The following is a 14,112-nucleotide window of genomic DNA, read 5'->3' on the forward strand; positions in this document are numbered from 1 at the left end:
ACCCCCGAGGCTCCGCCGGCCACGCTCCGTCCTGGCCCACGCGGGAGGAAATGGAAGCCTCGGCGCACCCCCGCCTGTGGAGCAATGGCACAACCCACCCCCGCCGCGGGGTGGTACGACCCGAGCCTTTATAAGCGGCCGCCGAAATTCCCCGCGCCCTTTCGTTTTGTGCCCTTGGAGGTGTTCAGGTGAGGGTGGGCGGAGCCGGGCTCAGGGCTGGGATCGGGGCCTGCAGGGCGGACAGCGAGAGGGCTCAGGCCCGGCTTGTCCTTCGAGGTGCCCCTACCATTGAGGGGGCTGAAGCGAGGGCTCACTCCCCCAGCTCGGCAATGGTAGAGGCCGCCGGGCCTGCCTGGGCCGCGCGGGCTGGGCCGTACCATTGGGGGGGCGGGGGAGGCGCGACCTCGCGGCGTGTGGCGGCTGACGGCCCTTGTCCCTCAGGCGGCCATGGAGGCGGCAGCGGCACCGCGACCCCGCCGGCAGCGCCGGGACCCCGCCCGGGCTGCGGAGACGCCTCTCCGGTAAGTCGGGAGGGGCTCGGCCGGGCCGGGGCTGTGTGTGTGAGGCACCGCCGGGCATCGCTGCTGTGGGTGGGGGATCACACGCGGCTGGGGCACAGCCCTGCGCGGGGCTCCGTGAGGGCCGTGCATGTAACGCTGCTGTGTGGAGTGCTCGGCATCCAGCGCCGTCCATCGATTTTTATAGCGCTGTTTCAGTAACTAGGTCTCTCTTTTTTTTGATTTTTCGATGGGCCAGACCCTTTCCGTGTAATAAAAATTACAGCCACAGCATTGGAGTGTTTGCGATTTCAATTTGAAAATTGCCCTGTTGGTAAATGCAGTCTTACAAGCTTCTTACACTACTCTAAATTTAGATAGTTCTAAATGTTCTGGTTAAAAATTATCTGGAGAAGATGGTGGACTAGTATAAGCTGTATGATATTAGTATTTCAGTGATTCATGTCACCATAAACAGGGTGGAACTACAAGCAGAGAGTGGGTCATGCGGGTCTGGTTTTGTTCATGTTTTTCCCTGTATAAGCCTACTTTATACTGCTGAAGAGTATTCTAGTAACACTTCTCTTGCTTTTATTCCCACAGCAGAAAGACGTCTTGAAGTAAAGAGTAAGTTAAAGTTTTTTTTTCTATGTGCTAAGGTGTGCAAAGTTGTTAAAAAGGTTCCAGGCCTTTACTTTATGCTGATGACGTAATGCAGGACTGATGAGTCAAAAATAACCTGTAAAAGTTACATCTTAAGTTGAATAAAAACTCTCTAAAACTGATTTTGTGTACACAAAAGTTGAGTTCATGCCTCGTACATAAAGGGGAGATTGTACAACTGTTTGAGATAAAAGCTACAGTGTTTTAAGTGATTACTTAGAGGAGTTAATTAATGGCTGTTGATGATGATAACCCTGAATAGGAAGTGCCGTCAGATGCGAGAACTGACGATACCCTGGTTCTGGTCTGAAATGCAGCTACACACATGAGCTTAAACCTAGGAATTCATCCCCTAGAACTCACCAGGCAGCTTGCTCTCCATGAAAACATCTAACCTTTGTGTCCATCTGTTCCACTTCCTCTGCAGAGCCTGGGCTTTCCAGATGGATGTGACACAACTGGATTGGGAGCAGGTGGGGAGGTGGCCCTTATGTGAAAGGTAAGTGATGGGTTTCAGTGCACTGTACAGAATTTTATACCAGGTGAAATGTAAATTTAGAATGAGGATATCCTTATAGGATATAAGGTGCTTGAGATCTGTGCTTTCACTTAATCTGTTTTCCTTAGAATTTTAAGCCTGATACTTATTTCCTGATATATTTAGGTAGAGGCTGCAGGTCTGTGCTGCCACGTGCTGGTTGTTGATGTCCACCCATTGATGTGACAGCTCTTTCCAAGTCCTGTGGAAGGCACTGAGACAGCAGAGCAGGAGAGTGCTGGGTGAGTTTTAATATTTATTGTGCTCTTAGCTGAACGTGCTGGTTTTTGGCTGCAGTCTCAAGAGTGTTTCTGCTCTAAATATATAATTAATGAAGTTCTAGGCCAAAAAAACCCCACTTAGATTAAAATACAGCTAGTAAATGTGTAAGAGCAGCTGTTTCTGCACTGTGGACAAAGAGATAAAGGTCTTGCTTCTGCCACAAATCTATCAATTTCCCTGTGATATCATGTGATGAAACTAACCCAAATTTGCTGGAATTACCGGCAGATTGACTGGTGGTGAGCAAAAGGTTTTCTGATGATATCTCACTCATTAACAAATCCATTAATGATGATTAAGGCTGGTTACCTTACCCTGCTCCTGTGTTCCAGGTGGCGCTGCTGGAAACATCTCTGAGGCAGAAGGAATCCAACAAAACACCAGAGCTTGAGGATTTTGTGTAGACACAACATTTTTCTGCTTGTTACAAAATGGTAACAGTTAAAGTGTTTTATTACATGGACATTAAAACAATTTTTTTTTAAATGCTGTGTTGTGTCACTTTACTGCATTAAGGAATGACTTTGCATCCTGCAACAGTTTAATAAACACACTGGGCACTCCTATAATTTGCTGTAAAATGGTGAAGAAGATGTACACAGATTGCAGTGTGTTTACTGCAGATAATGTCAGTGGGGTTTAGTGTGGTAATTACAGTTTAAACAAGACACTAAGAGTGCAATTACTGCAGAGATGAGCCCTTAAATATTCTGACAGCCACAGCAGCAAATGCAACTGCACCTGTAGCTTGTTCCCAGGCTTGAGATTTGTCATTTTGATCTCAAACTTGAATTTAAAGTCTGCTGCAGAGTCAAAGTTGAGGAGTTTGGGGGGGATCTGGGCAACTTAGAGATGCTTAAATGAGTTAAAAACCAGCATTTTGAGGCCAAAAAGCCCAATTAGTTTAATTATGTCAGTATAACTGCAGGTTATAACACTTCAGTGCTCCTAAACGTTATTTCCTGACTGAAAGAAGATGCTGTCACTTGGTGCTGCTTATGTGGCACCACAGGGCAGTGTCCCTGTCCCTCCAAAAGGTGGCTGTGCTCGGATTTAGATTTGAGGTATAAATTGCATGAAATGTAGAATTTCAGGAATTTCTCTGGTAGTTAGCATTCAGAAAAGCAGGCTTGGTGTTTTTCAGAGATGTCCTGGTGCTAAAATGTGCAGGTAAACTAATCTGGATTTTTTTTTTCCCGGAATCATTATTGTAATACATCCAGGGTTTAATAAAAACATTCAGCCTGGGCAATGGAGTAGGTAAAACATGTTTGAAATGAATTAGTTGCTTTTTATCTGAAAGGATTTGAGCAGTATGAAGAACAGGTTACTCCACTGTTTAATTAAAAATTTACATTCTGTTCCCAGTGTTTAATGAAATAAAACTCCTTTTGCCTGGTTTTAAGAGCTTGTTATTAGAAAATGTTGACATTTCTTATAACATGCACTGGGAATAAAAATGGTTTTAAAGCTCTCAGCACATGGAATCCACCTTTTATTAAATGTGACTCCGCAGACCATGGAGGTAAAAGCAGCCACATGCCCTCAGCAAACAGAAGTAATCAGCAAATTGTTTAATGAGCTGTTTTATTTGCTCCAGGAAGGTTTGCTGCAACTTGTTTTATAATTCTTGCTTTCTAGTGTTAGAATTAAACAGCAAAGTTGATCTGGGAAAACAAGCAGAGTTTATGTGAGGGTACATTTTGTGGTATCTGTTGGAGTTAACCATTGATGAGTTTCATTTTAGCATCACTTGTTGACTGTTCTAATCAAAACCAAAGTTCCTCGGCAGGGATCCTCTTAACAGGTTGGATTTTTGTTAAGATTAATGAATGGAAAAGTGTTATTTCTGGTAGAAAATGGTGCCTTTCAAACAAAACAAGCGTCCTCAATGTTTTACTGTAATCTTACAGGGGAGCACAGATAATTTCATGGTGCTTGAGGGGAGGGAAATAAAACCGTTCTGTTTTGATTACATTTGGAGCACTTTAAACTTAGTGTTGGGGAATAAACAACAGACAAAAATCTGGTTTCAAAACACAATTATTTTGGATTTTTGAAAGGTTTATAAAGAACAGTTGGCAGGAATCCCTTGGCACTCAGCAGCAGCCAACAACCACGGATAAATCTAAAATAGATGAAAAGATTAAAGCAGAAAGAAAATTTGCAGCAAAGAATGGCCGAGTGCCAGCTTTGAGCAATAAGAGAAATGGCAGTGCCATGTAGTGATTTGAGAGAAAACATGGAGATTATCCCCAAAATATCTGCTATGGCCGTGAAGCTGAGAGAGAGGAGCTGGAATTGTGGAGGAGGAGGAGGAGGAGGAGAGGGATCGACAGGGGCAGAGCTGCCTTGCTGCTCCCTCACTGTAAATCACAAGCTTCACATTTCACATAAATGCTGGTTATCACCCTTATTTCTTGATTAGTATTGTAAAGCAATCATATCTGCATCAGCATTAGAATAATCACTCATGCAGAGCCATAAATTACTATAATTAATACATCGTAGCTATTAGTGGAAACGTGAAGAGGAGCTCTGTCTTGGCTTGTGGCTGCTGCTTCAGTTTGAGCTGTATCTGCTTAATTAGAAGGGAGGAAGGGATATCCTGTGAATCTGAGCTTTTCAGAATGCAGTAAATCCTAAATATTGACACTTCCCTCCTTTTCCCCTCAGAGCAGGAGGAAGAGCAGTGAACTTTCCAACTCTCCTTCATTTCAGAGAAGCGAGGCACAAAGGAGCTGCTGTTTTCCAGCAAGGAATAACAAGAGATGGCATTGGTGTCATGCAAGCAAAGTGTCACAGGTTGGTTTTCTCCCAGCTAAAGAATGGCAAATGCTTTGTCATAATTGCTCAGAGGCCCCAGGCCGTAACTCTTGAGCTGCTCAGAGCAAAATCTCAAAATAGCCAGGGGGGTCTTTGGCCTTTCTCAGGCTCAGGATGTTTCTGGCGCCCCATTGACCTTGTGCTGCCAGAGCCTGAGCACATTTCACGTGTTCCTGTAAAGAAGGACAAGGTTAATGCGTCATTTAATGGTCTGCTAGGACAAACATTCCCCTTCTTTGTCACTTCATGTAATTTAGTGCCTTCATTTTACGCTTGAAATCAGTTTCAGCCCAGCCTTTATGAACCGATCCTAAAACTGCTTAATGTAGTAAGGATTGAACAGCTGGGATTTGATTTAGGGCATGCAAGGAGGACTTATTTAAGCATTTTATGCTCCTGTGCTCTAATTCAAAGAGTAACATCTGGGCCTGCTTTACCTCCTGACACTTGAGCCCACAAGATGGGGCAGTGACCAAGCTCAGAGCATTCATCATAAAGAGATTTTTGCAGCCTTGAGGATGCTTCTTTGGGGAAACTTGGTTTTACTGTTGGTTCCCTCCCTGCTGTGTAATAAGATTTGCAACTTCCATTACGATGTAGAGAATCCCCCACACAGTGAAAATGCCACTCTTTAATTAGCTGCTAATTAATGTTTCTTAGTGTTGGACCAGCAAAGGCTCCGTTTTTGATGCTGTACAAACTCTGCAGCCCTAAAGTGTTCCTGGTCTGAGTGTGATGAGGAGCCAAAGGAGTTAAAACTTATTTTTATGTAATAAAAATAGGAGTGCCACATGAAGGATGATTTGCCCTTCATTACCTTTCCCTCCCATGCAGCTCAGGACCTGCCAGGCTGTGCCTCCTCCAGGTGGGTTTTGAGTCAATAAACACCCCCCAGCCCAGCACCTGTGGGGAACTGAAACCTGAACAAAATGCAAATGGAAAATCACTTAGTGGAGACTGATTTAAAATCCCTGCTGTTTTAATCAGAGATGTTAAAAATTTTATCTCCAATAATAAAGACTTTTGTTTGTTAGACTCCTGTTACTTTTTGCAAGTCAATACTTAGACTTCTATTTTCATAATGTTGTCTTTTTTGTTGTTTGTTTCTAATGGATTGTGGTAAAATAATTGCACAGCACAGCTGTAACATGAGCTCCAAACAAATAATGATTGAGATTTCTGAAGCTGCCTATGGCTTTCTGCTGGACTCTCCTTGGTTTTCTTTATCAATTCGATTTATTTCCCAGATTTTTTAATTGCTTTCCTGCTTGTGCTTTCCCAGATCCTGTTGGCTAGTTACTCTAGGTTTGATTTTCTTAGGTTTTCTTGTATTCTGTGCACCTGCAAACTGCACCTGATGATTTGTTAGTGTTGGCTGTGGGTTTGTTGGGTGCTGTTATCACTGAACAGAGGGATAGGTTTGAGGTTTAACAGCACATTAAAGACAAACCTCCAGCTAAGCCTGAGGTTATCAGCCATAATAAAAAATAATAAATTTTCCTGGACAGCTTAAACTTTATTAATAAACACCTGAGTCAAGATAATAGTGGTACCAATGGTATTTTGATTATCAGAGCCCTTATCAGACAGCAAGTGCAGTGCTGGTGCTCAGTGGTGATCTGTGAGCTGTTTAATGCAGCTCACAACAACAGCAGCAGCTGAAATATCCACTATAAATGTTTTACATCTGTGCCTCCATCTGATAATCCTGGAGCAGCCTGCAGTGTTCCACATCACCTCATTACAGGTAAGAAACTGGAGCTTGGAGCCGTGCTGGGAGCAGGGAGAGGATTTGGTCAGCCATTGGAGAAAGCAATTTTCCTGAACTGTGTCAAATCAGGTATTTTATTCCTTTCAACCATGGCAGTAAATAACAAACTCTTTGTGCTGAGTGAAATCCAGGGGATACCTGCTGGCAAGATGATGGGAATTGTTTCAAAGCAGGGAGTGAGGTGGGAGCTTTGAAATGCACAGTGATGGGAAGCCCCTGCACCAAGGTACCTGCACTTTGAATTGAATTTGATTTAATTTAATTTAATCTGCATCCAGGCACCTCCCCACCAGCCTGTTTGCTGCTGTGCTTTGGAGGATGATGCTCTGTGCTTGCAGGAGGTGAAATTAAGCTCCAGTGTCAAGGCCAGGCTGTTTGGAAATGCAAAACAGGAGCTGCATCAAGGGCGAGGGATTTCAAAGGTGCTGCTTTCATGCTTCAAAAAGGTCTTTGGAGATGACAGCAACAATGTGGTGTCACTTGGTAACAGGTGAGGGGCTAAAGCTGAGGAAAAAGAAGGGTTTCAGGGAGGAGAACAGGGCTGAGGAATCACCAACACCAAAATTGTTTGAAGAATGGATGTGATACCAGGGTGAGAGGACAGCTCTGATCTGATGGCTGCCCCAGCCTTTGGTGGCTCTTGGTGAAGTCAGCCCATTTTGGGGGTTGGCACAGAAAAAGGATAATATTTGTATTTCAGCCCCCAGCTCTGCTGTTTCAGAGCCTGTGGTGGAGGGGAGCTCTGAGCCTGCAGGAAAGCTCAGCTTCCCCCAGAGTCTTAGGGAAAATACTGAGCCTTGGAATTCATAATTTCCCAAGCAGGTGGGCACAGTGAAGATGAAACGACACAAAGGAAGGAATGGTGACATTCTCCTCTTGGAAAGTGATGGGGAAAGGCACACAACCCCAAGCCAGAGGCCTTTTATTTTGTATGTTTGAAGCCTGTCCACCTCTGGGATTTTTTGCCTGTTTCTCCACATGCAGAATTCCCCAGGAGTGGAATCCTGTAGGATCAGCAGTCAGAGCCCTGGGGCAGCAGGTAGCAGAGCATGATGCACAGAGATTGATTCTTTACTGCCTAATTTTTCATTTATAGAAAAGCTGGCATTGCAGGTCTTACCTGGAGTGAGTTACAAGACAAGGAGCAGCTGCCAAAGGGAAGCTCATTCCTGTGGTGTTGCACCTGGATTTTCCACATCTGTCGTAGCCCAATATCCCACAGTTTTCCATACATCCCTGAGTCTCTGTATGTCTATTCCAGGAATTTGGGCCTGTAAAAAGATGCTTTGAGGTTTTAATTACATAGATTGTGTTTAGGCTGGCTGTGACTGCTGCTTGCAAAATCCTAATCACAAAGCACCTCCCCAAAGCCTTGCCCAGACCCAGAGGAACCCTGCTTTTCCCTGGGGAAGGACAGAGCTGACAGGTAGCCCAGGGAGAGCCAGGAATAAAGTGTTTTACAGCACACACCTTGAAAATCCAGTGATAAATACCCAGGCCAAACCTTCAGTGTGTTATATATTGATATTTCTCTCCTCTTTTGTAAACCTCAAATCTATTTGTCCTTCCAATAACAGCTCCCTGAGAGCTGCCACGTGCACCAGGCTCACTGAAGGCTGGAATTGCTCATCCCAACCTGCTGGATGCAAACCACCCTTCCCTGAAGGAGGCCCCACAGGTTTATTTTCTCCTCAGAGTGAGTTAATAAAACAGCAAAGAAGAAAGATGGCCCAGAAGCCACAGGATCAATAACCTATTAGGAGACAAGAAAACTCAACAAACTGCACACATAATTAAAGGCTGTGGTGAACAGGTTGCATCTTTTCTGTCTCTGTTAAATCAGGTCTTCAGTTTTATGTAAAATCATAAACTGAGCTGAAGATAAAACCAGCTGTGTCTGTGCATATTTACAGAGGGGGAGATAAAAAAATGCACACCCAGAATTGCCAGAAGGGACTGAAAACAAAGCACCTCCACTTCCCCATCCATCAGGGGTGATTGAGCCACGGGCTTACGGAGCTGTCACGGAAAAAGATGACACCTAATTCCTAAATGCCTTTCCTGCAGTGCCAGCTTGGGATGCAGGATTCCTCCTGGCCTTTCCAGTGAGCACAGCTCTTGTGTTCATCCTTGTGAACAAGCCCTGTGCTAACATTTTGTGGAAACACAGATCCCAGAATGGTTTGGGTTGGAGGAGACCTTCAAGCCCATTTCATTCCAACATTCTCCCACTAGTCCAGGATGTTCCAAGCCCCGTCCAGCTTAAATCCATCCATTTATTAATGATAATGTTCCTGGAGCTGGGGCCCACCCTAGGAAGAGGAGCATGGCTGGAGGCAGTCAGAGCACTGTGAGGGATGGATCTGCCCTTCAGAATTTCAAGTTAAAGACATTTCATAGAGCTGGAAAGCTCCTCTCCTCTTGCTCTGCACACCCTGCTGGTGGAAATCATCCCCCGGGCAGAGAAAAACTCCACTGCCCCTGGAGGGCAGGAAAAGTGGGACCACAGGATGACATCCCTGTACCAGAGAGGTCAGGAGGAGATTTCATCTGTTGCTCACCAAGGAATATTTCACTGCAGAGGCTGGGTCAGTTGTTTTTACCCCTTTCTCCTAAGCTTTGATACGTGAATTCTGCTAATAAGGTCAATTCGTTTCCTTGGCAATAGCAGATCCCAGCTGATGGAGCAGGGGAGTCTTTGTGTTTCCAGGACATGAGGGCTCCTGAGCATGAGCTCGCAAACCTCCTCCTGCTGAAACGAGGGGTGATGAACCACAGGAGAGCCCTGAAAGGATTTTGGCCCTCTCCAAAGGCAGTTTTAGTGGGATAACCCAGCATGGTGGCACTGCCTGGGGCAGCCCCTGGCCACTGCTGCCTCCCACGGTGTCCCCTTAATCCTTTAGGTCACTTTTTGGCTTTTTCTCTGGGAAAGGTTGGTGTTTGGGCAATTCTGGGTTGACATTTTCTGTCTTCTGCCCCTGAGCAGCATCAATGCTTTTGGTCCAAGTATGTTGGAGCTTCTGGACATCCCCAGCAGCATTTTTGTGGCTCCCTTTGCTCTCCCACACACTCTGTGCTTGGGGGTGACCCTTCCCAGCCCTCTTTCCTGTTCCCAACCATCCTCTGGGAATGTAACCCTCATTTTAAATGAATAACCACCTTCAAAACACAAACAGGCTTTGTGCAAACTCCTCACAGATAACGCAGCTGGAAGGAGCTCTCTGGAGCGTGGCACCAGCCCTTTCATGCCTCTCTCACCCCTCTCTCATTCCTCTCATTCCTCTCTCATCCTTCTCTCATTCCCTGCCTGCTGTTTCCATTCCCCTTGCTGTGGGCTCCTCAATCTGCACAGAATGATTTCCAATTACATTTTTGTTGCTGAGGGCATAAATCTCCTCCCTGGACTGGTTTGCTTCGTGCCCAGGCAGAGCTGTGGTGCTGGTGGAGAGAGAACCAACCAAGCCAGGCTGAGGCATTTTATGCTTTATTTATTTTATGGTGGCCCTTTCCTCCCCTCCTTGACAAGAAATGACCTCATTCTGCTTTAATATTCTAACAGCAGCGATTTTCAGTCCTTGAATCCTCCATCTAGGGCCAGTTGAAAGCTTTGGACCCGAAGCAGCAGCCCAGTGTAGCCCAGGGAACGTTGATTATATGTGGAGTGAGCCCTGAGCTTGTTTTAATGTTGATGAGCTGGGAATGGAAGTGTCTCACTCTGCTTTCTTAAAAAAAAAAAAAACCAACCAAACCCCACTCTTTACTGAGCCCACAGGATCATCATTATCCTGAAGTGCACTAAGTGGATAATTGAACTAATCCACGCTCTGAGGAAGGCACTGATGAGCCAAAGCTTTTATAACCAACTCTCTCTACTACAGCTCTGCTTTTTTTTTTTACCTTTTGCCATGAAAGTAATTTGGTGCATCCTCCAGCATGCACACATATATTGATAAAAAGCCCTTTCTAGCTCTTTCTCTGTCTCAGAAGGGCTAAATCCTCACTGGGCACAGGGATATTGTCAATACCAGTGGAGCAGAGGTGGCTCGAGTGGTGCAACACCTGCACAGGGCAAAGGCTGGGGGATCTCCCTCTGGAGATATTTAAATGATCTCCCAGTTGCCTGATGTGTTTCCCAGCAGGTGGAAACTGAGCTGGAGGGAAAATGTGGCAGGAGCAGCCTCCTGGGTGGTTTTTGTCCGTGAGGGGATGGAGCAAAGCAGGAATGGAGGATGCAGAGCTCACTCTAAATGCAAAGCGCCTCTGGTTTGTGAATTTGTGAACTGGGGGGGTCCAGGCAGCTCCTCAGGCCCTGGGTCCTGTGCAAACACTTAGCAGGGAATAAAAAACTTGCAGCAAGGAGCTTGTGATTTAAATAATTGAAACAGACAGAGGGGCTTGAGCTGTGCTTGAGGAGGAGGGGAGCCCAGTGCTGAGGTACCTGGGTAGAAGAAATAAATTGCGGCAGTTTCTTTTTTTCTGCAAAGATAAATCCTGTTCTTGATTAAATCCCCCCATGTTCCCCCCAGCTCCTTGGCTCCCATGTGCTGTCCCCTGCCGTGGTTTGTTGCTGAGACAGAGCCTTTGTTGCAGATAAACAGCCTTTTTCCCTTCAGTGCACTGATGTTGGAGAGAAACACCCCGTGGAGCACTACCCCACTCTCAGCATTCCTTTCTCCCACATTATTTTACACACTGGCAATATTTAAAATTTAACAGATTCTTTTATGGTGCTTCTGTGTCTACCTTGTGTCCACCCTGAAGAATCCAGCCCATAAACTGAGCTCTTTATTTCTCCAGCCCCCTGAAGAACCCAGCCCAGCAGCTTTTAGCACTGCTTTGTCCTCTGTTTTTTCCTGGGCATTCAACCAGGACAGAGAAAAAATTCAAAGCTGGACCTTTACTAAACATTATCATTTATTTTGTTTATGGATAGCTCCTTTATTTCAAACAGAAATATTCCATATTCACTGGAAAGTTTTTTTTTTTTTTTTCATGCCTGCTGGAAAGAGTTAGAATTAAAAAAAAAAAAAAAACAATAAGGAAAAAAGGCTTGGATACATGCAAATCATACTGAGTGTTGCCAAATGGATTAAAAGTAGCAGAGTTTTTTCTAAGTTACCTTCTTGCAGATGGAGGACAAACAACCACTGGCAGCCTGAAAGCCCCTCTGGAAAAATGGACAGAGCCAAAAGTCTGTTTGCACCCAAAAAAAGCCAAGCTGGAGTCACTGGTGGGAGCTGGTCAGGGGAAGGGCTTGGAACTCCCTGCAAAATGAGTCTGGTCTGGTCCTTGGAACACAAAGGAAAGGAAGTTTTTCCCACTTTCCTGCCCTCCCCCAGGTTTGGGATCCAATGAAATTCTGGTTCCAAAAAGCCAAAGTGCACATTCCAGTGCTGCTGCTCTGGGGGGATCCATTTCCCATCGAAAAGACAATAAAACCAAACCCCTGCCTTAGAAAAAGAATGGAAACAAAGCACTTCTGGTCCAGGGGGCAACAGCCACAGCCAAGTGACCCAAAGGCTTTCTGAGGCTTTAAATCCCAGCTAGCTGAGTCCAGCCCGTGGTGGCAGTGAGAGAGGGATGAACCCCAGGGTTGTCTTTCCTTTTATAACCCTTCAGTATCATTGTTTCTTTTTGTCAGCAATGCTCCTGAGCCCTGACTCCAACATTTGTGTGTCCCTCCCAGAATGGATCAGATGCTCCCATTAAAACCTCAGGAGTTTTTACAGCTGGTGGGAAACTGGGTTTTACTGAATAAATCCTGGGCAGGCACAGGTGCCAGCCTGCTTTTGGTAAGGCTGGAGGGTGAGGGTGGTGTCCAGGCACGCTGCAGGCTGGGATTTAGCCCTGCCCCAAGAAAGCAAAGCCCTGCCTCCACACTGGGCTCACAATATTGACAGGAACACGCCTGGTTAGTGTGTGAGCAGGTTTTTGTTCTGTCTTAGCAGCCACGCCTCTCATCAGGAGTGGGAAGGATTGAAGGTTTATCCCAGGCAGGTCCCTTTGGGGTTTGCTGTCTGTCCATCACACGTGGAGAGCAGCTGAGATCCAGCACTGAGGGAAGGGAGCCCTGCCCTGCACAGCCTGGGCACCTCCCCGCTCCCTTTTCCTGCCCTTCTAAGGTTTTGCAGCCCCTTGGGGACCGATTTCGGAGAGAGCCAAAAGCACAGCACACCACTAATGCTTCAAAACACCTGGCCAGCTTTTAGAAAATACAAATACTCCACGAGATCACTTTCACGTGTTCTTCGAGAAGAAAATCACTGACATTCATGGCACAGGGGGAAGGCAGCAGTTGGGACTCCTGGAGCATCCAGGAGTGGGAACAGACCCCCCCCAACAGTGAGGTTTTAAGTCATCCTTGCTCAAGGTGCCCACCCAAGGGCTGGACATCATGTCTGTGGTGTGGCAGCACCTTGGGCTGAGCCAGGGAGCTCCCCAGCCTCGTCTGTTCTGTCCGTCTGCTCCGAGTCCGTGCTGCCAGCCTGGCCTGGCCCAGCCCTCAGCTCCTCCTGGCTGTCCCCCAGGCCCTCCTGCCCCTCCAAATCGCTGACCTGGCCCTCCCCAAACTCCAGGATGGTCGGCAAATTGCCCTGCTTGGGGCAGCGCCTCTTCAGGCTGACCAGGAAGGGCTGGGGCAGGGAGAAGATGTCCACGTTGTTGCCCAGGTCGATCCAGGTGACGCTGGGGAACTTCTTGGGGTCCTTGAGGGTCTCGGTGAGGTCCCTCAGGATGGCCTTGGTGAGGCGGTTGCCGTTGAGGGCCAGGGTGGTGAGGCGGGGGAGGCCGCAGAGCGCGGGCAGCAGCTGCAGCAGCATCTCGTCCGTCAGCTCGGTGAAGCACAGCTCCACCGTGTCGATGTGCTCCGAGCTGTGCTCCAGGTAGGACGTGACCCTCTCCAGGTCCTTCAGGGTCAGAGGGATCCCCGACAAGTCCACGGTGTTGTCCTGGGGCTTCCCCATCAGCACGGCCTTCAGGCTGTGGGAGGAGGCAAGGACAGGGGGGTTAATGTCTCTGTTTGGGGGCAGCGCTCCTGAGAGGGGAAGAACAGGAATTATGGAGAGATTTCATGGAGGATTCCAACTGGGACTGAGCAGCTCTTCTCTAGAGGGTGTCTGTGCTGCTGGGGGTCACAGGGACATTTCAAGGCTGTTTCACCCAAGAGCCCACGTTCAAACGCCATCATTCAGGAGTGCAGAGTTCATTTTTGCAACCCCTGGAATAAAGAGGTTATCCTGGCTCTTCAGAGCCTATCCTGCTGCTTTTAAAGGTGCAAAAGAAGGGTGAGGAAGCCCCTGATTAGATAGACAAGGATTGCTGGTGGGACATTGCTCACACTGCTCATTAGGAAGCTCTTTGAGGGGAAGGACACATTTTTTGTCCTCTCAGCTGCACAGGAGGGAAACTGAGACCCCAAGCGTAGCAAATGAAGGACAGACACCTCCAGGGTGGTTTGATCTCACTGTCAGGGCGTTAGACCTATTGTCTCTTCAGTCTCACCACAGAGGAGATGAGCCCTACAAGAAACCCTCAGA

The 14,112-nt window shown here is 46.8% G+C and overlaps 1 protein-coding gene, 1 long non-coding RNA gene and 2 other non-coding genes across 13 annotated transcripts in view; 3 read left to right on the forward strand and 1 right to left on the reverse strand.

Annotated features, from left to right (window-relative positions):
• Positions 1-102: 102 nt before the first annotated feature.
• The window catches only part of LOC116453789, a 29,632-nt gene continuing 15,622 nt past the window's right edge, over positions 103-14,112 (forward strand). For 4 of the 10 annotated variants that reach the window (XR_004243932.1, XR_004243935.1, XR_004243931.1 and 1 more), the window contains exons 1-7: positions 103-188; positions 442-521; positions 1,101-1,124; positions 1,588-1,659; positions 1,825-1,940; positions 2,313-2,414; positions 4,657-4,785. This is a non-coding gene — a long non-coding RNA (uncharacterized LOC116453789). Of the gene's footprint in view, positions 189-441; positions 522-1,100; positions 1,125-1,587; positions 1,660-1,824; positions 1,941-2,312; positions 2,415-4,656; positions 6,307-6,523; positions 6,647-8,154; positions 8,170-14,112 lie in introns of those variants that run through there. The other 6 variants (XR_004243937.1, XR_004243934.1, XR_004243933.1 and 3 more) reach the window with 6 other exon arrangements.
• LOC116454169 lies at positions 1,399-1,472 on the forward strand. Its single transcript, XR_004244024.1, has one exon. It is a non-coding gene; the product is annotated as a small nucleolar RNA SNORD49 (small nucleolar RNA).
• LOC116454173 lies at positions 2,168-2,241 on the forward strand. Its single transcript, XR_004244028.1, has one exon. It is a non-coding gene; the product is annotated as a small nucleolar RNA SNORD65 (small nucleolar RNA).
• LRRC75A (leucine rich repeat containing 75A) overlaps positions 12,541-14,112 on the reverse strand; it is a 64,679-nt gene continuing 63,107 nt past the window's right edge. Inside the window, exon 4 of the mRNA XM_032129596.1 lies at positions 12,541-13,555. Coding sequence (XP_031985487.1) covers positions 12,970-13,555 — 586 coding nt within the window. The 3' untranslated portion in view covers positions 12,541-12,969. The remainder of the gene's footprint in view (positions 13,556-14,112) is intronic.

Source organism: Corvus moneduloides, chromosome 20, assembly GCF_009650955.1.
Source record: "Corvus moneduloides isolate bCorMon1 chromosome 20, bCorMon1.pri, whole genome shotgun sequence".
NCBI classification, from domain to species: domain Eukaryota; kingdom Metazoa; phylum Chordata; class Aves; order Passeriformes; family Corvidae; genus Corvus; species Corvus moneduloides.